The sequence below is a fragment of the Petromyzon marinus genome, chromosome 58, assembly GCF_048934315.1.
Source record: "Petromyzon marinus isolate PM22_M1 ecotype Great Lakes invasive population chromosome 58, UKy_Petmar_22M1.pri1.0, whole genome shotgun sequence".
In the NCBI taxonomy this organism is placed as follows: domain Eukaryota; kingdom Metazoa; phylum Chordata; class Hyperoartia; order Petromyzontiformes; family Petromyzontidae; genus Petromyzon; species Petromyzon marinus.
The window spans coordinates 658,471-681,607 of NC_133724.1; the positions used below are offsets into that span (position 1 = coordinate 658,471).

The window sequence follows — 23,137 nt, forward strand, 5'->3', positions numbered from 1 at the left end:
GGCACAGTGTGGAGCACAGGTGGTGCATCTGGCAGTCATCTCAGTCAGTTAACCCACAACACCTGGGTCTGTTCTGTGACCTGTCAGTGGGCCTTCGGCACTGCACGTGGCTTCAAAGTGCACCGCGCCTTGCACAAGTGTTGTGGTGACAATACTGCCACGTAGTGGTGAATGGCAGCTGTTGTTGGGTGAGCAGATTTGGACAACTTGCATTGGGTGCGTCTTAATGTCCAGTTGAGGTGTGTTAGTGTGTGCGCTATTACAAGATGAGGGGGAGCGGAGGTGCAGTGGTTAACTCGCTGTTCTACAAACCTAGCGACACCAATTCTCGATTTAAAGCTTTCGTGACTGCAAGGATCCATACTCTTTGGTTCTATTCGGTAAGGTCACGTAGGTAAAAAATAAAACAACAAAAATAACGACGTTTCGGCCACAACACAAGCGGCCTTCATCAGGTGAAGGGACCAGACTGTCTCGAGGACAGCGCTGGAGTGAAACACAGCGACGCTCAGACTGCAACCTTTAAGCTGTGTGCGAGGAAACAAGGTGCCTTGACAAAGGAATTAGCATAAAAATTAGCATTTGATTGGCCGACTTAGCATGATGAACGGTGTAGAGGTGGTGTACATGCGGGTGAACATGCCGGTTGGCGAGGGGGGGAGGGGGAGTTTACCTATTGATGGTGTGAAAAGGGAATTTTTAAGAGCTGCGAAAGTTTGGGGTACCACTACTTGAAAAATATACTGTACCATGGAAAATGAGTTTAATGTTTGGTTCGATTTAGAACATCTTTCCAATGGTTACTTAATTTGAAACCATCTTCTCGGTTGAAATTGTGTCTGTGTTTGTAGACCTGAATTGCCTCGTGAACAAATCTCTGATCAAAAAACCCGTGGGTTTGCAAAGAACCTTGGTATCGGAGAAAATTATATCGTGATCACCCACAGCGTTGTAACAGTGATCAGCTACAGCAGAAGAATTTGTTCTGCCGTGTTTCAAATCTGGTTTGTGCTCGCGAATTCGGTCAGAGACATGTCGCTTTGTCTCCCCGATATAGCAATCACCGCAAGTACAACTCAATTTGTAAACCCCGGGGTACTGTAAGTCAGGAATGACATCCTTCACGGATGGGATCAGATCACGAATTTTGTGTACTGTAATGAACCGGACCTGGATCTTGTGTTTGTTTAGAATTTTGGAAATCTTTTTAGTAACGCCTGCTATATATGGTAGTGTGATGGTTTTGACCGGAGTATCAAGTGGTTGTTTCTGTATGGAGGGAGAAACAGCTTGGCGGATGGTACGGTCAGAGTATCCATTCCTTTTGAGGGCCAGGTGTACATGTTTTAATTCACTGGTCAGGTGGTGTTGGTCCGAAATGCAATGAGCCCTATGGTATAAAGTTTTGATGAGAGAATTCTTTTGGGCTGGGTGGTGGTGGGAATCAGGTTTCAAGTAGGAATCTGTGTGGGTGGGTTTCCTGTAGACAGAATGCCCCAATGAGCCATCAGGTATCCTCTCAAACAGAACATCTAAGAATGGTAGCTTGCCATCTTTCTCCACTTCCATGGTGAATTTGATGGCGGGATGTCTGGAATTGATGTGGTGTAGGAAGATGTTCAAAGCTGGGAAGCCATGTGGCCAAATGACGAAAGTGTCATCCACATATCTCTTCCACAGGGAAAGTCTGAGGGTGGAAGTCTGGATGGCGTCTGATTCAAATTTCTCCATGAAAATATTGGCTATCACTGGTGACAAGGGGGATCCCATGGGGGTACCCTCATTTTGTTTGTAGAAGGAGCCATTCCAAGTAAAGTAGGTATTGTTGAGGCAGTGCCTAACCAGTGCAGGTGTATCGGGGCTAGTCCATGTTGGACCAAATTTTCAATGATTTCAATGGTATCAGGTACTGGGACCTTGGTGAACAAAGAGACCACATCGAAGCTGACAAGGATATCGTCAGGGACCAGTACAACGTCTTTGACCATAGAGGCCAATTGGGCTGAGTTAAGTACTGCTGAGGCGGTCTTGCCAGTGAAAGACAGCAAGGTATCTGACAGAAAACGGGCTAGTCTATAGGTAGGGGAGTTGATCGTGGATACGATGGGTCGTAGTGGGGTGCCTTCTTTATGAATCTTGGGAAGACCATATAATCTAGGGGGTCTTGCAGCAGAAGTTTTTAGGGAGGGACGTTTAGTTGGGTCAATTAGGGAGGTCGAACTTGTGGTTATCTTGTTGTTTTTTATCGCTAGGCTATTGGTAGGGTCATTTTTTATTTTTGAGTAACTTCCATCGTTGAGCAGATTCTGGATTTTGTTGTATGAATCTGTATCCATAATTACAGTAGCGTTGCCTTTATCGGCTGAGAGGATGACTATATCGGGGAGACAAAGCGATATGTCTCTGACCGAATTGGCGAGCACAAATCAGATTTGAAACACGGCAGAACGAATTCTTCTACCGTAGCTGATCACTGTTACAACGCTGTGGGTGATCACGATATAATTTTCTCCGATACCAAGGTTCTTTGCAAACCCACGGGTTTTTTGATCAGAGATTTATTCACAAGGCAATTCAGGTCTACAAACACAGACAATTTCAACCGAGAAGATGGTTTCAAATTAAGCAACCATTGGAAAGATGTTCTAAATCGAACCAAACATTAAACTAATTTTCCATGGTACAGTATATTTTTCAAGTAGTGGTACCCCAAACTTTCGCAGCTCTTAAAAATTCCCTTTTCACACCATCAATAGGTAAACTCCCCCTCCCCCCCTCGCCAACCGGCATGTTCACCCGCATGTACACCACCTCTACACCGTTCATCATGCTAAGTCGGCCAATCAAATGCTAATTTTTATGCTAATTCCTTTGTCAAGGCACCTTGTTTCCTCGCACACAGCTTAAAGGTCGCAGTCTGAGCGTGGCTGTGTTTCACTCCAGCGCTGTCCTCGAGACAGTCTGGTCCCTTCACCTGATGAAGGCCGCGTGTGTTGTGGCCGAAACGTCGTGATTTTTGTTGTTTTATTTTTTACCTACGTGACTTTACCGAATAGAACCAAAGAGTATAGCGACACCAGTTCGATGCTCACGGCCAACACCAGTGACGTTTATCTGAACCGGTCCTGGGCCTTTCCTTAGATGAACTCGGCCGTAATTGAGGGCCTTGTGCGGTGTGCCAACATCGGCACTGGGGAGACAAAGGCGGCCATGCAAAGTGTTGTCCACCCATCCCCTCGTGTTCCGTGTGGGCCATCATGCGTGTTAACAGCACTTGCCACCACAGTCTGTTAAGGCTAAATGGGGGATCTTTTTTTTTGTATTACAAGGTCATGATTGTGTTCTAGATTTGAAGCTTTCGTGACTGCAAGGATCCATACTCTTTGGTTCTATTCGGTAAAGTCACGTAGGTAAAACAACAAAAATCACGACGTTTCGGCCACAACACAAGCGGCCTTCATGGTTCCTTCACCTGATGAAGGCCGCTTGTGTTGTGGCCGAAACGTCGTGATTTTTGTTGTTTTACCTACGTGACTTTACCAAATAGAACCAAAGAGTCATGATTGTGTGTTTAATTACATATTGTAAACTTTATGCAGCTGTGTAATGAGCGATTTTTGTTGCCAAAAGTTTGACGGATCATTTTTGATATACACACTCCTTTCGTATTGGCTGACGTAGATGCCGAGTAACAATTTCACATCCAAGTGATAACCTCGTCAGGAGCAGCGGAGCGTATCGCGGCGATGTCTCCTTCGTACTTGTGGACGGTTTGTTCTGGATGACCGCAGTCGCACACTGGAGAGTTTTCCATTTGTGCATCAGGTATCCGCATCGGCCTTGGTTTGTATGGATGCCATTTAGGGTGGACCATGAGCTTTGTAGAAGATCAAAACCAGGGATTTTCTGTGTTGAGTCTTTTACAACAAGGTGTTTGTGAGTTCTTTTCAACTCTATTCAGCTCTCCAAACTTCATCGGGGTTAAACTCGCATCTTTCTAGGTTAAGTGCATGGGGTCCAAATGGGCTTGTGACTTCAAGCGATGACGAGGGACATTATTGTGGTCCTGGCAAATGGGAAGGCGACTTTTCCTGGATTCGCGGGGGTTCCCAGAGGGCTGCAGCGTTGCGGCGGATTCGTCGAGAGAGATTTGTGATAGCACGGACAGCCAGAGTGTTGGGGGCGACTTGCGCGTTCCAGTAATATACGCTTAAAATCTCGTACTGCCTTCCCTTCGTCTGGGAAATAAATTGATTCCTGGAATTATTTTTTAAATACATTTGGTAACTATGAGATCTGTATGACGTGAATCAAATCAGAAGAGTTGATTTTGGCAAGCAACAGGGAATAAGCTCAAGAGTCCTGAATACGAGGTGTTATATTCCGTTCTCGCGTTACATAAATGATAATTACATTTTCTCGGGCGCCATTCATATAATTGCATCACCAACCACTGTACAAAAATTAATTACGAGATTTCCATCAAAGAAGGGGGCCAAATCCTGCAGAAGGAACTCGTGAAAATGATTCTTGAATGCAGATATCAACAAAATGACATGTAATAAGCCAGGTGACTTAAAAAACTACAACACAAAGGCGTTTGCCATGTTAACCAGGTCAAGTTCAGCTCCTCAAACCGACCAAGAGCGTGAACCGAGCCAGCGACACTGAGAATGCACTCCCAGCTCCTGGCGTGAGCCAAGACACCTCACACAAGCCAAGACACATTGAACCCAGGCTACATTAGCAAACAAAGCAACATTGTCTCATGTATTTTTACGAGTTTATTTGAAAATGTATATATTACAATAACAATAATTTACAGTGTGTGTGTGTGATGTGTAGGGTGGCCCTCCTCCGATCCATCCTGGGATTAACCAAGCGAGGCTGCATTGGCTGGGTTATGAAACCTGCATGTCCAGCCATAGCACAGCCTAGCAGCCCTTGTGTGTAGTGTGTGTGTAGTGTCTGGTGTGTATGTTGGGGTGGGAAGAGGGTGAAATGTGTGTGCCTATGTGGTGATGATACTAATACACATCTATCATCACCCCTGGCACCTTCATGGCTACTCTGCGGTGGAAACTCCACCACAAAGCAGCCAGTGGCAGAAGAAAGAGCGGATTGCTCGTCCCACACGAGCCAGTCCAAATCGTTTCTTCCGCTTGCTCGTCTCCCGTATCAGCACCTCCATCTTCTCCTTCCCCTCTTCCTCCATTTTCTCCGCAGAGGCCGGGGTGAGCGAGGTCTGTGCAGGGCTCGATCTGTGAAAGAATGGACATGAACCATTTAATTTCCCTCTTATTGCTCGTTCGTTATTACTCTACAACATCGCAACTCCAGATCATCCGTGTGTGCATTTAAACCGTGCTTCGCAACATTCACAGTATCTTAAGACACAGCCAGACTTTTCTGGGTAATCAAGCAAAGTGAAATTAAATCATTTAAATGCACACACGCAGGACACAACACGCAAAGCGGCTTACTGTTGCACAGAGGTTGTAGAGGCTGCGTTGCCCTCCCTGTCGCACAGCGAGACCGGACCCAGGTCACTGCTGGTGGTAGTGGCGGTAGGGACGACGGTGGTGGTGACAGCGGTGGCGGTGACGGCGGCAGCGGTTGCGGCGGTGGTGACGGTGACGGTGGTGACGGCGACAGTGGCAGCGACGGTGGCAGGGGCGGCGACGGCGGTGGTGACGGTGGCAGCGGTGATGATGGCGGTGGCAGCGGCGACTGTGGCAGCGCGGGTGGTGACTGTGGCAGCGGCGGGGGCGGCGACTGTGGCAGTGGGGGCGGTGGCGGTGGCAGCGGCAGCGGCGACTGGCAGCGACTGTGGCGGCGGGGGCAGTGACTGTGGCAGTGGGGGCGGTGGCGGCAGCTGCCCCGGAATGCCCAGGTTCAGCTGTGCCAACATCCCGCAGCCAGCGGTGTGCCAGTGCCTGCATCGGTGTCATGCGACGAGACGCATTCCATCTGTTGGGACGGTACAGACACAAGCGGCACACGCGATGAGTGACGACGATCGAAGGATTTACATTTGTCTCACTGGGTCCAAGAACTAATGGCAGCAGTAGTAGCAGTAATCCACTTTTGGCAATGATGGATGTACAAACTGTGATCCCCACCTTGCTGCGTATTGGCCGCTCGGTGCCCTGCTCATTGTGAGCGCCGCTTCTCCGCCCTCCGTTGTTGCCGAGTAGCGAATTACCTCCAACTGCCCGGTAGCCTAAAAGTGCACCTTGCCTGGCACTGCCTTGTGTCGTCTTTCACAAAACCGATCTTAACACCGCTGGTAAAAGTCATCAGCAAGTCCAACCAGCTCCACATCATCCAATGCCACATGAGCTCATCTCCTGTGACATGGCCCAGCGTTCGCGCATTGTTTGCCACTTGTTGCAGAGGTTCACGGTGCGAATTCAGTGGCCGCTCTGGTTAATGCTGCGGGTGCGTTAACCCTAAAAATACTCGCTGTTTGCTTCATAGAGGATGTTAAAGATCTTATCACGTACTTTGCGAGAGTAGGCTGGCATCAAGGTCCAAATTTGGCAAAGGAATGTACTGCTTGTAAGCAGGGCTGTCCATAGGTGGGTGCAGGGCCAGGGGCCAATCACACTGTGTGGGCCCCCAACCCCAGCAGTTGCGATTTTGCCACCTGTTGCCAAAGTTTGTGGTTACCATCTGGCAGGCCACCCTGGTTATACTGCAGGGGTGCATTAACCACAACAAATTTGCAGTTTGTTTCACGGTGGACGCTACAGATTCTGTGAAGTAGGCCATTTTGTGCCAGCATTACGGACCAAGTTTTGCCAATGTGAAAATTGAAGCTGCAAATTACTCCATTAGGATTACACTGGAACACTAACATAATGGCCCGCCAAATGTGAGTTATTTTGACTAAGACTGAACTTTACAATTTATACACATTTGAAATGCATAAGTCAAATAACCAATGTGAATCATAATGGAGTGTTTTGCATCATCTGGCATTGGTGTTGGTAAGACAAAGGAAAATATGTATGATGCATTGTTGATTTTTGGGTCAGACCACTTAATGACTGAGCCATTTTTTTTGCTGTAAGACCAAATTGCCACATGTACAAGATTTTCAGGCCGATTTCCTGGATCTCTGCTGATGCTTAATGGTGAAAGTCGGTTGTGAAAATCGATGTTCAAGAATTTATCAGTGGTTGAGCTGAAACAAGAACAGTTGGCTCATAAAAAAGCTTTACATGTTCAACTTTCATTTGTTTGGCTGTCGGGTGGCGGTGGATCTCATCGGCACAAATGGTCAGATCATTACGTGGCCTTGCCTGAAAATTACGAACCATGATGTAAAAACTGCATAGAAGGAATTTAATATACAAAGAGGGCCCCCCCAAAGATACAACAGCCCTGGGCCCTCCCGCCTTAGATGTATTCCAGTCAGCTTGTCCCTTAAACTTACCAAAGTATTTATTTCTTTTAGGAGCATTATTCACCAAGTAGTCCGGAGGCAGCCCCAGGACCTACACGCGGTTCACACAAAAACAAAGTTCCTTCATATAAACGCAACTGACTGTTGTAGCGAGTACTGTTGGTGAGCACCTATTAAGGCCAGCGCAGCACACTAGGGGATTGGTTCCATAGCGCCAGGTGCTCATTTAACGCTGTCGGCCTGTGTCCAGTTCAGGTATTTGTTAACAATGTTGCCTGTAAGCAGAAATCAAACTCGGGTCACCAGGTTCATAGCTCAGTGCGCTAACCACTACGCTACTACTCCCCACGGTTCACCCACAGGTGCAGGGTAGTGGTCGTGGCATGGCCCAGCAGTAGCACATCTGCCTCCCGTTGCAGAGTTTCCTGGTTCAGATCTGGCCGCCCAATTTTTACTTGCGATGTACAAACCGTAAAGTTGTACGTGCCGTCTGCTATATTCGCAGCAGATGTTAAAGACCCCATGACGTTATTCGAAAAGAGTAGGCCATTGTGTGCACACGTTATGGTCCTGAATGTGCTGGATGTAGCTTCAAGGGAAATGTTTCTCATTACTAGACTTAATTTGGAGAATTGCTCTTCAACTTACTGGTGGTGGGTGAGCTTAAACTACAAGTGGCGCTTTAAGTGCTTGCACGGATGACCAAATCGTTACTTGGTCAAGAATGTATTATGAATCAAGAGTGAAGTGCTGCTGTGTGGGCAGTACCTCCATGCAGCACACCAACTGATCGTAGAAGTTTATGGGTTCGAAGATGGATTTTCCGGTTGCTATCTTCGCCACCGTGCATCCCAGAGCCCACATGTCAACCGAGTTGGTGGACGAGTAGCCCAAGAATCCCTCCGGAGACATGTACTTGACGGTACCGAAGATCAAGGAGGCTGCGAATCACAAAGATCCCCATATCACCTTTAACAGCATCATCACACACAAGTCATCACCCCCACACAGGTCACGTGTGTATACACACACAGGCACAGGTGTAACAAGCTTTTGAGACAAGTGCTATTAGCAAGCACTTATGAAGGCCGGCGTGATACGAGGGGTGGGTGGCCAGCAGCACCACGCCCTACCGCCTTGGTCTCCCCAGTCGTGATCTTTACACTTCGCACCAGGTATTCATTTGAGACTGAGTTGACTTAGGGGAGGCCCAGGAGCAGTTCAGATAATCGCCGGGTCCGTAGCACAGAGCACTAACCGCTACTAGCAATCTCACTCCCTCACCCGGGTGAGGCCACTCACTTTGATAACCCTCAACGAAGCTGTGTCCAAAGTCGGTGACCTTTATGGTCCCTGCCACGCAGTCCTTGACCAATATGTTTTCCTAGATGAACAGAAGGGATTCACAGAGGTTATAACAGCATTCAGCCAGCAGTCCATTGGCATGTACCAAAATACGCCAATATATATTAAAAAGGGAGTCGGACTAGGTGACTGTCCCCAAGGTTAGTCGCAGCGATATTAGGATATGTTTCCTGACAGCTGCCACTGGAAGTGAGATGATGCGATGTAAGTTGCTCATTGCGTGTAAAGAGAGGCCCTAAAGAAGCTATAGCTGCTAGTGCAAGCGAGTTAGGAAAAACCATGCACACACATGGATTCGGTAACACTTACCACCACGCATTTGTCTTGGCAAGAATTTTGTGAGCCATTTGGAAGCTGATGAGTCGCCCTTGAAAACGAGCTTACCTCAATGGCCTTTAATTTGGAAATTTACTTTTGATTCTGATTCAAAAATGTGTTTGTATATTTGAAAACAGTAATACCCCAGTTTACGTCGAGGTCCAACGAATATCGAAACAACGTAAAAGGGGAAGACATAAATCAGGATATTACTGGAGTGATTTTTTGTCCTGCTTAGTATCTGCGAGTCTTTTTTTCTCTCAGGCAAGCCACTCATAGCAACACAACTTTGGGCAAAGTCGACTTCACATTGGATGATCTTTACCAGTGTTACCGTGCCCCCCCCCCAACCCGCTCATCCCAGACAGGTAATCAAAGCTAATGCATTAAAACCCATTGCTCAATGTGGCTGGTGCTTTCTCCAGGGTTAGTCTCCAAAAACAACAAAGGTTTACAGTGAAGTTGCACCGAACAATCTGTCCACTCACAGGCTTGAGGTCACCGTGAATGATTGTCTTTGAATGGATGTGACGTAGGGACGTGAGGATCCCCTTGGTGTAGATTTTCACCATCTCCATCCGAAGGGACTTGGCTTTCCTGTTACCAATCCAATCATCCAAAGTTCCACTGTGAAAGAGGCAACAATACAAAGTCAGTGTCATTCTGTGAAGTTCTGGTTCATATAACAATGAATTATTACGCTCGTTTACACAGGACATCAAGACTTTTTTTCAAGAGGGTCCTACCAAGTTTTCGCAGCAGTGGGGGCGATGTTTCTTCTGTGTGTTATCCTAATGGAGTAATTTTCAGCATTGGTATGCTTGACCAAGCACAGTCAAATTGGGTATTTATTAGAAACTATAAACTTTTTTATTTTACCAGGTAAGGCCCACTGAGCTGTATCGCGCTTTTTCAGAAGCGATCTGGCCGCAAATTATACCTCAACGAAGTGACTTATAATGGGGAAATTTAGAGCAGCCAAATACCCTAAACACTTGTTTCTAAACGTGGAGGGAAAAACCTGAGAACCCGGATAAAAATCCAGGCGACCATGGGGAGAACATGCACACGCCAAATATAGAGGCTCTGGATCGAACCCACAACTTCCTGTATACCAAAGCGAGGTCGTTAAAATTTCGCCACCAAAATGTTGAAGATAGCCGAGAACCCACAGGAAACCCATGCAGAACAGGGAGAGAATATATTCATTCCACACTCAAACCTCCTCCCTCACACATGCACTAACTCACTCAACACACACAATCATGCACACTCTGTACAGCAGTGGAAGAAACATACAAACTGCATGCCTATAGGCGCATCAGTTGGAAGTCATCCACAGGGCCTTGTTGCTGTGAGACACAGGCGTTACCACTGCGCTGCCATCCTGCTGATTGAGGAGGGGGCGTGGCTATGTCAAATCGGGGCAGGGCTGTCAGAGAAAAGCGAATGGCTGCCAGCTCAACATGTATCCCAGTTGAGCCTCCAAGACTCATGGTAGCTCCACAATTTTATAACGACAAATGGTCGCAAGAGCACATCAATGCAACTGACACTTGGTACGTACCTCAACAGCTCCAAGACGATGGTGTAGTGCTTCCTGAACTGGAACCAATCCAACATCTTGATGATGTTGGAGTCGTCGGTGTCACTCTCCTGAAGTATGATCCCGATTTTTATCTCCCTCAACTGGAAATTATTATCAATGGCGCTGCAAAGAGAGTCGACAATTGAATATCATCATTCATAATTTAGACTTATAATACCATGCACACTATTGGCTCACTCTCAAAGACAGAACTATTGAGATGCATGAGGATCCACATACATGGAGTGAGCTGGTGCCAACAATTTCCCAAGCTCTGAAATCCTTTTTATGTAAAGATGTTTCGGCCAATTAATATTCATAGTCACAACTAAAGCCGGCTGGAGCCCTGACTGAATATGGCTCTCGTAGCACAAGGCTATTGTGGAGAGAGGCGCTATGTTTCACAAACACAGTGTGCAGTAGTTTCAGGGTAGGGGCCAATTTTACTTTCAATTTCGGAAGTAATTTTCAGCATTGGGATGTTTGGTATCCCCTGGTTAAATTGTCAGTGGTTTTTTCGCGTCGAGTGGAAACTAGAAAATCTGGAGAAAACCGATGCGGAACAGGGAGATATAAACTCAGCAGGTCACCCGGGCCATTCTTGCTGTGAGGCACAAATGTTACCACTGTGCCACCCGGCCTTCCGTAATAGTTACGTTAATAACATCCACCACATTGTGGCACGTGCCAGTGTGGGGTCTTACCTCAATGGAGTTCCGTGTATTTTCACCGCCACCAGGATGTTTGTCATGTGGTCAAGACACTTGACCACTATGCCTTGACCGCCCTCCCCAATTGTCTTCAGCACCTCATACCGAAAATTTAGGTGCTCCTGTTTTACCTGCGCAACAATCACAGTGGTTAAGTACCGATTCAATCGAGGCTCATTCAATCACTGCTAATTGAGTGCTCGTAAGACAACAAAGAGATCTTGACTTAAAGCTTTCGTGACTGCAGGAATTCATATTCTTTAGGTCTTTATTTTATTGTTCTATCTACGAGACTTTACTGAAAGACCCAAAGAATATGAACATAAAGAGATGTAATCCATGGGAGTGAGAGAGCACCAGATATAGAAATAGCCTCGCTTTGTCAGTCCTATGTGAAGGGTAAAAACAAGACTTGGTAGGCTTGTCTGCTGTGCTCGATAACCATGTTGCCCACACTTGTGGCACACAGCAAGAAGGGCCTGGGTTAAATTCCCAGCTTAGTCCCTTTTTTTGTGTGGAGATGGTATGTTCTACCCCTCTAGCAAATTAGGAGTGTGTAGAGTTTGTATGCTGGTTCTCCTGTTCTGCATGGCTTTCCTCCTGGTTCTCTGGTGTCCGCCCATAGCTCATAAACACTCACATTGTAACTGCTGAAAACTTACCTACAAATTACTCAATTGGTATTACACACGGCAACCACGCAGAACGCCGAGAGAAATTGTCAGAACCGTTCTGAAAAGTCATGGCAATGCTGCTTTCAGAATCATGTGTATTTCCCGAGTAAAGCCCATTAGCAATCTTTGTAAGAACGTAATCAACCAGGTAATGTGTTAACTGCTGTGTTAGCCGACTCTCTGTGTTGCATTGCATTACATTTCTAAGTTTACTAGGTTGGTTCTCAAACTCCCAAATTATCTCCCCCTGCCGTTTACTCCGTTCACTCACCCTGCCGCTCTCATTGACTTGCTTATTTCTCTGGCCCACCCCCCCCTCTATATAATGCCTCGTCACAGAGGCGTTGTTTCTCTGTGTGTGTCTATGTTTGTCTTTCTCTCTCCGTGTCTGTGTTTGTCTCTCTGTATGTGTGTCTCTCTCCGAGCTTGCATTCTTTCACACCTGATGATGGTTGCTTGTGTTGCAATCGAAACGTCGTATTATATTAATTTTATTTCTACGTGACTTTACCGAAAGAACCAATGAGTAATTCCTGCAGTCACGGAAGCTTCAAATCAAGTTTAAAGTCCATTGAATGAAGAAACTTTTTTCAAGGGCGACTTGGCCCAGCAGACAACATGAAATACCAACTGCATGTATGCAGGTTTTTTTTTTCAGCATTGAGATTTTTGGCTAATACCAGTTACATCGTGCGTGACAGCACCGTGTGTGATGACAGTGGATGATGATGGTGTGCACGATAACGCTGCTTTCGATGATCCTGTGATGTCACTGTGATTGATTATGTTGAATGTGATGACGACGATGATGACACCCGAAGTAATAACCAGGGTGGCCTGCCGCATCCAAATCGCAAACTTTTGCAATGAGCAGCGAACCTACGGCCACCAAGCCATGGCATCGCCGGCAAGGCAAGTATTTTGTCGTGAGTCTTACCGGAACATAACAGTGTTTGTCGTCTTCGTAGCCATTGTTGTACTTGCCCCGGGCCTGATTTTGGAGCCCAAGGTACCATATCTCCTGCATGGCCAAGAGTTCTCTTTGCTCCCTGAGGGTCAGGTAGCTGCCGTAGAGCTGCATGATTTCTGCAGAAATGACAAAAATGTATTAACTATTATTACTACCTTTGTTTCTTATGTTAGATTTATATCACGCCTTATTACAAGGTGCATTACAAGTAATTATAACATTGTGTATAAGATGATGGCAGTTGAGATAAAGAGTGGGGTTATTAAAAGTGGTGTAGTTATGGTGACAGGAGAACAGGAGGGAAAGGTAAAGGAGGGGTTAGCGTTTGCTTGGTCTTAGCTGGGTATCAGGGGTTGGGGAGGAGCAGTAGGGGTAGTGATAGGGGTAGGTGTGGTGATAGGGGTTGAGGTAGGCCTGGTTGTAGCTGGGGGTGAGGGCAGGGAGTAGCAGAGGGTGGACAAGGAAGAAGAGGAGATGGGTTTTAAGGGAGGAACAGAAGCAGATTCACCAAGGACAACCTTGCTGAGTCTCAATACTCTTTTTCAAGAGGTTATTGCTGAATTATTACAATAATGGTGTAATCCCAACTGAATAATGTCAGACAATTGTTTAGTCTTGGGATGTTTGACTCCTCAGTTTTTTTCACGCGAGAAAAGTGGATACCCTTGAGGAAACCCATGCAGAACAGGTGGAGGACATACAAACTCTACAAGCAAAGGCACCCGAGTCGGGAATCAAAGCCAGGTTATTCTTACTGTGAGACACAAATGTTACCACAGCCTGCCGCCCAAAGTTTAGATGCCATATGCATAGCACATTGGGCCAAAGGGAAGAAAATCATTATTTTGTCGTAAGTCTGGCAGAAATCGAAAGAGAAAACAGACTAAAGTAAATATGGGAGTTGTAGTAAAATGGTAACTTCTATAAGAATGGCTGCTAGGTATTACATCATCACTTCCACTGCACAAGCCAATCAGCTGCCGATCAGCTGAAAGCAAAATCAGGTGTCCATGCAACTTGGCCGCCTTGATGTCCCCCAATCAACATGGCTGATGTGATGTCCCCCATGCACAAATAGGCAACTTCACACATCACCTATACAACACAACCAGCACAATGTCACCCATGCAATATGGCTGACTTGAAGTCACCTATAGAACATGACAACCATGACATCCTACATGCAACATTGCCGCCTTGATGCCCCCACGCCACCATGGCTGATGTGACATTTCCATACAACATTGCCACCGTGATGAAGATGACCCCCATGCAACATGGCCGATGTGATAATCTCCATTATTTGTATTACCTTGCGGGGTTTTGCACTTGATAGAGGCTCCTCCTTTTGAGTCTGAGAGCGCACTCCATCTCACGCATTTCCTTTTTCTCTTGGTACATCGGCTCATCTACACACACAAAGACAATTCCACAATATAGACTTTAACAAACTGGGCAAATGCAGCCACAAATCTGGCTGTTGCTTGATGAAGCTAGTTGTAATTACTGGCGAAACGTCGTAGTCCGATTGAAAATGTTGTGGCTTGGCTCTCCAACACACAACCGGTGTGCTGTACTAGTAACGAATTGGAATGTTCTGTTTACGTGACAAACCTTACCAATTGGCTGTCTGGTGGTGGCGGATTTAACGACATTTATATTTACGCGATCTAAGAAAACCTGTTATGGATGATATTGGGGGCCGTTCATAAATGACGTCGCACGGTGTCACAAAAAGTCGAACCCCCCCCCCCTCAAATATGACGTCACAAAGCTCTGCCCCCCCCCCCCCCCCGAAATAAAACATGCTTCATATCGCTTTAAACTATTGTCATTGTAGTGCGTATTTAATGTTGCGCTGCACCCTGATGTTGAAGGAGAAAACATTTATTAAAAAGTCTATTTAATTAAGTAGAACGTGTTGTCTGTATTTATTTAAAGTTGCGCATTTTGATGTGACGTCACATTTCTCAAACCCCCCCCCCCTCGTCACACATCGTCACAAACGTATGACCCCCCCCCCACCCTAGGTGCGTGACGTCATTTATGGACGGCCCCTTGGTAACAAAAGGCGACGTGTTAAACGCTTAGACACACACAGGCAGGCAGGCAAGCAGACACACACCAAGGTAGAAATGGTGAGGAGTAGGTACACGGATAGAGAGTGGAGAACACAGGCATGTGAATCAAATGTTCGCCCATACTTCACCACGCGAGTTGAGCCCATACCTCCATGTTGGCGACGTGTAGAGCAGGACTACCAGAGTGTTTTGCGTCTCACACCGTCTAGGTCTCTGTGAGGAAAGCGGGAGACGAGTGTAGGGTCATGCACAGTCTAGGATGTGGGACGAGATCTTTGCTCACCATGTGATTTACATCTCGAAATCGTGAAAAAAAAATTTTATAATGCCTCAATTGGGATTGCACATCGCCCTCAGCTGGCAGACTAATGGCCACTTGCAGGCCGACTGCTGAGCCACCTTGTTCCCTGGAGAGATAGCTACCACTGGAGGTTGAATGAGGGGTGAGTGGGATGAGTGAGGGGTGCGGCAGTGCAGCAAAATCTATAATTGTACTGCACTTCTATGTTCCCCCGTCTCTGTCCCCTGACTTAACCACAGCCCCAACACGAACGCACATCGTCAAAACGGACATACATCAACACGAACTCGCATAACACAAACCCACATCGAACAGACCCACATAACGCAAACCCACATCAACACGGATAGACATAATCAACAGACCCACATAATCAACACACATCAACATGGATCCAAATCAACACGGACTCAACATCAACACAAACCCACATCAACACATGCTTGCATCATCAACACAAACTTACACCAACACAAACTCATATCAACACGGACCACATAAACAGAAAACCACATCAAAATGGACTCACATAATCAACACAGACCCACACCATCAATACAAACTGACATCATCAACACAGACTCGCATTATTAACACCAACTCGCATCAACAGACCCACATCAACACGGACCCACATTATTAAACAGACCCACATCAACACGGACCCACACCATCAGTACAAGCCGACATCATAACTCGCACTGTTACCACATCAAGCTGCCGAGTGTGACCAAGTTGAACTCGTCACGAACTCTGCCGCTCCCACCTGTTCGAGTGTCCGCTCGGAGTGGCTCCAGCTGCTGACTTCCGCCTCCTCCACGCGGTCTTCCCAACACTGAGCGCACGAGCCACGAAACCGGATGTCGGTCTTTCGCGTCACGGTGATGTCACAGTCCGAGATTCCGCTTGGGTCCCGCCCCTTTCGCGAGCTTCCGGTGTCGCGGGTCACGTGACGTCACGCGCGGCCCAAGTTCACCGTCCCCGTGTCATGGCCGCTATGGGGGCCGATTATCTGAACCGGTCCTGGGCCTCGCCTAGGTCGACTCGGCCTCAAATGAGTACCTAGTGCGGTGTGTAGTAAACATCGCCACCGGGGAGACAAAGGCGGCTTGGCGTCGCACCGGGCACCCACCACGTGTACCGTGCCGGCCTTTCTAAGTGCTTCCTAGCAGCACTTGCCCCAACAGTGATCACGTTATAAGAGGGGATCTTTGTCAATGTGCGTCTCTGTGAGTGTCTTGAGTGTCTGTACGTGTGTCTGAATCTGTGTGTATCTGTGTCTCTACGTGTGTCTGAGTGTCTGTGTCTCTGAGTCTCTGTGTGTCTCTGAGTCTGTGTCTGTCTCTGAGTCTGTCTCTGAGTCTGTGTCTGTCTCTGAGTCTGTGCCTCTGTGTCTGTCTCTGAGTCTGTGCCTCTGTGTCTGAGTCTGTGTCTCTGTGTGTCTGAGTCTGTGATTGTGTCTGAGTGTGTCTCTGTGTGTCTGAGTCTGTGATTGTGTCTGAGTCTGTGTGTGTCTGAGTCTGTCTCTGTGTGTGTCTGAGTCTGTCTCTGTGTGTCTGAGTCTCTGTGTCTGAGTCTCTGTGTGTCTGAGTATCTGTGTGTGTCTGAGTCTCTGTGTGTGTCTGAGTCTGTGTGTCTCTGAGTCTGTCTGTCTCTGAGTCTGTCTGTCTGAGTCTATGTCTCTGTGTGTGTCTGAGTCTGTGTCTCTGTGTGTCTGAGTCTGTGTCTCTGTGTGTCTGAGTCTCTGTGTGTCTCTGAGTCTCTGTGTGTCTCTGAGTCTGTGTCTGTCTCTGTGTGTCTGAGTCTGTCTCTGTGTGTGTCTGAGTCTGTGTCTCTGTGTGTGTCTGAGTCTGTGTCTCTGTCTGAGTCTGTGATTGTGTCTCTGTCGGAATCTGTGATTGTGTCTGAGTCTGTGATTAGTCTGAGTCTGTGTCTCTGAGTCTGTCTGTGTGTGTGTCTGAGTCTCTGTGTGTCCGAGTCTGTGTGTGTCTGTGTCTCTGTGTGTCTTGAGTCTGTGATTGTGTCTGAGGCTTTCTGACTTTCTCGGTATTCCGCTGTGGTTTTTGTGTCTCGTTTTGGTGAGCGGCGATGCTGTGAGCGTGTAACGACCAACTTGGCAGTGCCTTATAAAGCGACGTCTAGGTCTACTCAGCCACAAATGTACCTTATTGTCAAAATGTATACCATTAAATAACACCGTGTATAGTGTGAAATCGTGAATGTGGAAAGTGTAGTCCTTAACATTAGCATACCTTTGTATTAAGTTAATATATCGTTTAGCACGATTTAGACATCGGCTTTAATTATTCACGACTGAATATGAATGTATTTATAAACAATTAACTGGAATACAATATTAATAAAGGTGCGTTATAGTCGGTTCGCCTCACTGCCATTGACAACTTGAATTTAAGCCCCTCGTGTCAATCCACTGCTGGATGAGGGCCTCCCCACTGAGAATCCCAAAGGGAGCCGTGGTCCCATCCACGCTCGCCTCTTCCTGCGCCAGACCGCACCGACCAGCGTGGTGAAGTATGGTCAAGTAGGGGGCCATCCGTTTAGTACGCATGGAGGGGGTAACTCAGACGCGTTCGCTTGCCTATGGAGGGGGGGGGGGGTCTACTGGCAGTGTGCGCATAGGGAACGGGGGGGAGGGTGAAGCCTCGACAATAATTTGTCTACTGTGGCCTTCAGATGAGTTGGATAGTCTTGTTTGCTTAAACACGTTGATAGTATTCATCCTTGGGGGGGTGCGTCAAGCGAACGTACCGAGGTGGGGGGGGGGCAGATTGTTGCCTCAATCTTGATTTGAAGATTGTTGCCTCAATCTTGATTTGAAGATTGTTGCCTCAATCTTGATTTGAAGATTGTTGCCTCAATCTTGATTTGAAGATTGTTCAAGATTGTTGCCTCAATCTTGATTTGAAGATTGTTGCCTCAATCTTGACTTGAAGATCGTTGCCTCAATCTTGATTTGAAGATTGTTGTCTCCCGATTCAGTGGGTGGCCCCCTCAGCCCACACCGCCCTCAGGGCCCCACGGCGTGGGGAAACCGCTGGAGCTGAGCTGCTAAATTGACAAAACTCATCTCTTGAGACCTGCTGCTGCTGCTGTTTCGTTTGTTGTCCTTCCCGCACCTCTAATGGGCGAGGTTGGCTCTGTGCGACAGAAGTTCTACCTGCATACACGATGGCAGTGGTGATGATGATGTTGAGGTGCCTGCATACACGATGGCGGTGATGATGATGATGTTGAGGTGCCTGCATACACGATGGCGGTGATGATGATGATGTTGAGGAGGTGCCTGCATACACGATGGCAGTGATGATGATGTTGAGGAGGTGCCTGCATACACGATGGCAGTGATGATGATGTTGAGGTGCCTGCATACACGATGGCGGTGATGATGATGTTGAGGAGGTACCTGCATACACGATGGCAGTGATGATGATGTTGAGGAGGTGCCTGCATACACGATGGCAGTGATGATGATGTTGAGGTGCCTGCATACACGATGGCAGTGATGATGATTATGTTGAGGAGGTACCTGCATACACGATGGCGGTGATGATGTTGAGGAGGTGCCTGCATACACGATGGCGGTGATGATGGTGATGAGGAGGTGCCTGCATACACGATGGCAGTGATGATGATGTTGAGGTACCTGCAAACACGATGGCAGTGATGATGATGTTGTTGAGGTGCCTGCATACACGATGGCAATGATGATGATGTTGTTGAGGAGGTGCCTGCATACACGATGGCAGTGATGATGATGTTGAGGTGCCTGCATACACGATGGCAGTGATGATGTTGAGGTGCCTGCATACACGATGGCGGTGATGATGTTGAGGTGCCTGCATACACGATGGCGGTGATGTTGTTGTTGAGGAGGTGCCTGCACACACGATGGCAGTGATGATGTTGAGGAGGTACCTGCATACACGATGGCGGTGATGATGATGTTGACGATGTTGATGCGGCCGCCTGGAACGCTCTTCAGATAGGAAGCCACCGGTGCTGTGCACTTGTAAATCATGGAGATGAACAAAGCCTCGTTTCTTTAGAACTGACTTCTTGTGTTTAGTTTGTTGTCCTTGCCCCGCACCTCCGATGAGCACGGTAGGCTACGTACGGTGCGAAAGTAGTCCAACACAGGGTACAGACTCACGTCCTCCTTACTAAGTCCAACATAGGGTACAGACTCACGTCCTCCTTACTAAGTCCAACATAGTGTACAGACTCACGTCCTTCTTACTAAGTCCAACATAGTGTACAGACTCACGTCCTCCTTACTAAGTTCAACATAAGGTACAGACTCACGTCCTCCTTACTAAGTCCAACATAGGGTACAGACTCACGTCCTCATTACCAAGTCCAACATAGGATACACTCACGTCCTCCTTACTAAGTTCAACATAAGGTACAGACTCACGTCCTCCTTACTAAGTCCAACATAGGGTACAGATGCACGTCCTCCTTACTAAGTTCAACACAGGGTACAGACTCACGTCCTCCTTACTAAGTCCAACATAGTGTACAGACTCACGTCCTCCTTACTAAGTTCAACATAAGGTACAGACTCACGTCCTCCTTACTAAGTCCAACATAGGGTACAGACTCACGTCCTCATTACCAAGTCCAACATAGGATACACTCACGTCCTCCTTACTAAGTTCAACATAAGGTACAGACTCACGTCCTCCTTACTAAGTCCAACATAGGGTACAGATGCACGTCCTCCTTACTAAGTTCAACACAGGGTACAGACTCACGTCCTTCTTACTAAGTCCAACATAGTGTACAGACTCACGTCCTCCTTACTAAGTCCAACATAGTGTACAGACTCACGTCCTCATTACTAAGTCCAACATAGGGTACAGACTCACGTCCTCCTTACTAAGGCCACCACCTTGTTGTTGACTCGGCCGGCAGCACTCGAGAGAGAGCGCGCGCGCGTTACTCGAATCAGACGAGAGCCGGGAAATCCTCAACAGAGTCTCGAGGCTGCAGCTGCAGCAGCAGCAGAGTCCTGCTGCACACACACACAGAGATGTGTATGTGTGCAGCAGGACTCTGCTGTGTGTGTGCAGCAGAGTCCTGCTGCTGCCGATGGACACAGGGGAGCGTTTCGCGGCAGTGGCGAGTGATGTGAGGGGTGTGTGCAGCGAGTGTCGCGGCCACGTGGCGAGTGAGGGGGGTGAGGGGGGGTGGGCGCAGCGAGTGTCGCGGCCACGTGACGAGCGGAGCGCCACGTGTGTCATGGCGGGTGGCGAGTGGCTTGCCCGTGTTGTGGAGTTTGGAGAGGCACACACACAACGGCGTACGTCAAACACGGACATTTACTCTGTTAAAATCACTTCACAATCGTGGACAATGATGCAGCGGTTAGAACGTACTTTACACACATCTATGGCTTATCGCGGAAGCGATTGTAATCTCCGCTGTTGTAATTTCTGCAGCGCAAGGCTATCCCGAAAGAGGGCGCTATGCTTCACAGGCGGGTACAGGAGGCTGCCAGTAGAGGGGGGTGGGGCGCTGTTGCTGCTGTGCGACGTCGACCCACACGAGATCAACAGCATCCACGGTGGTGAGATGTTAACTACCTCACCTGGTGTACAGGAGGTCGTGGGTTCGATGCCGACCCTGACGCCTGCTGCTGCTGTATTCGGGTGTCTCTCTCCCCGTGGTCGCGTGGATTTTTCTCCAGGTCGAGCTTGCCCCTCCACATTTAGAATCAACAATGTGTGTTCAGAGTATTTGGCCGCTATATATTTCCACGCGAAGATAAGCAACTTCGATGAGCTATCATTTGTGATAGCCAGGTCGCTTCTGGATAAAAGGCTACATAGCTCAGTGGGGCCCTTCGACCTGGTAAAATGAAAAATAGTTTAATTTTTTAACTGGAGCCCACGGTGGCAATTTGGTTCGAGCCCGGCGTCCGCCCTGGTTAATACAGCCCGGGTGTATTTGACCGTAAAAAAGACGATGCCCCTCCTGCTTCGCTCACGCTTGGATGTTAAAGACCTCCCCCGGGCGGGCGGCGTGGTTTGAAAGCAGAGCGAGGCCGCGTCGCGGCGAATTCGCCAACCTCAGTTTGATTCACCCGCCGTGCTAATGTCAGTGGAAATGATCTCATCTTGTCCTGGGCCTCGTCAAGGTTGATTCAGCCCTACACGAGTACCCGGTGCGGTATGATACGGCAAAAGCACGAGTTTGACCGTCGCCCGGTGAACATTACTCACGTACGGCGGGGGGGGGGGGGGGGGGGCAAGCGTCTGCCCCCTTTCACCCTGAAAGAAGTGATCTCTGAGGTAGCTCTGTGTTATCCGCTCGGCACGATATTTACCAAGGGATTGTTCGTCTCCTGACGACGCAACGCCGACGGAAGCGCGGTCGTTGCGAGAACGTCAGGGAACGAGCCGATTGTAGTTTAAAGTGAACCCTCGTGATGAGGGACGCGCGCGCAGACGCACACACAGAGTACCCGGGCCTGAACCCAGCCGTCTCCGCGGAAGGGGCAGTGCAAGTCCGAGACCGTGCGAAGGAAGTGGCGTACAGAACCGTTGCCTTTCTCGGGAAAACATTTGTCGAATGCGACAATAAAACAACAACAAAAGAACAACAAAACAACGACCGAGTGAGCGGTCACGCCGCGTGATCTATCCGCACAGTCACACCACCCGGGCTAGCCGTGCGGTCTAGCCACCCTCGCTAGCCATGCGGGCTAGCCACCCTCGCTAGCCATGCGGGCTAGCCACCCTCGCTAGCCATGTGGGCTAGCCATCCTCGCTAGCCATGTGGGCTAGCCACCCTCGCTAGCCATGTGGGCTAGCCACCCTCGCTAGCCATGTGGGCTAGCCACCCTCGCTAGCCATGTGGGCTAGCCGCGCCAATGCAGGCTGGGCTTGGCGACGCCTCCCCAGGCAGCCAGCGCCAATTTCCAGACGGCAAAGCTGTGAGCCACGGTGAGGTCGGCAGGCAAGCCCTCGCTCAGCTCCCCGGAGCGCTCCACGCCCTTTCTCTCCAGGTGATTGGACAGCGTCACGCTCAGCCTGGCGGGGGTGGGGGGGGGGGAGCAGGGGGAAGGAACAGGAGGTGTTCAGTTTGAAAAGTTCAGTATGGTTCCTGGCAGAGCCTGAGTCTGGCTCGATGAGTCTGGCTAAAATATATTCTGCATTCGCCAAGCACACTTGCCACAAAATAAAAAAATATACAATATATATGACACCTCAAGAAGTCTTAAGTCAGTAACGGTCATCAACCTATGGGCTCATTTCCTGTCATAGCACCGTGGAATTTCCACCACTGATGATGAGCCCCGCCTCCATGCTGCTTTGAGCAAGAAACCACCTTGATTCTGAGCGAACACTCGGGACAGATGTGCTCTTCGCGATGGTGATGCTGCCACTACCGCCGCCACTACTGCTGCTGCCACTGCTACCACTGCCACCACTACCACTTACACCACTGCCATTGCTGCTGCCACCACTGCTACCGCTGTCACCGCTGCCCCCACCGCCACGACCGCTGCCACTGCTGCCATTGCTAACGCTGCGACTGCCGCTACCGCTGCCACCACTGCTGCCGTCACTGCCAGTGCCACCGCTACCACCACTGCCACTGCCGCCACTACCGCTGCCACCATTGCTGCTACCAGCACCACCGCTGCCACCACTGCTGCCACCACTGCTGCAATCACCGCTGCCACCGCGATCG

The 23,137-nt window shown here is 48.5% G+C and overlaps 2 protein-coding genes across 4 annotated transcripts in view; both read right to left on the reverse strand.

Annotated features, from left to right (window-relative positions):
- Positions 1–4,771: 4,771 nt before the first annotated feature.
- LOC116955223 (dual specificity tyrosine-phosphorylation-regulated kinase 2-like) lies at positions 4,772–20,630 on the reverse strand. The gene is made up of 12 exons (XM_076052806.1): positions 16,185–20,630; positions 15,266–15,330; positions 14,349–14,445; positions 13,004–13,152; positions 11,387–11,523; positions 10,662–10,805; positions 9,583–9,721; positions 8,714–8,795; positions 8,180–8,352; positions 7,442–7,502; positions 5,484–5,970; positions 4,772–5,261 (listed from the first exon to the last, which is right to left on the reverse strand). The coding sequence occupies exons 2-11, from the start codon at positions 15,269–15,271 to the stop codon at positions 5,948–5,950; spliced, it is 1,011 nt and encodes a 336-aa protein (XP_075908921.1). The 5' UTR covers positions 15,272–15,330; positions 16,185–20,630; the 3' UTR covers positions 4,772–5,261; positions 5,484–5,947.
- A 112-nt stretch (positions 20,631–20,742) lies between these two features.
- LOC142905726 (E3 ubiquitin-protein ligase RNF213-like) overlaps positions 20,743–23,137 on the reverse strand; it is a 116,098-nt gene continuing 113,703 nt past the window's right edge. For all 3 annotated transcript variants that reach the window (XM_076052802.1, XM_076052803.1, XM_076052800.1), the window contains exon 68: positions 20,743–22,473. In XM_076052802.1, coding sequence (XP_075908917.1) covers positions 22,302–22,473 — 172 coding nt within the window. In that variant the 3' untranslated portion in view covers positions 20,743–22,301. The remainder of the gene's footprint in view (positions 22,474–23,137) is intronic.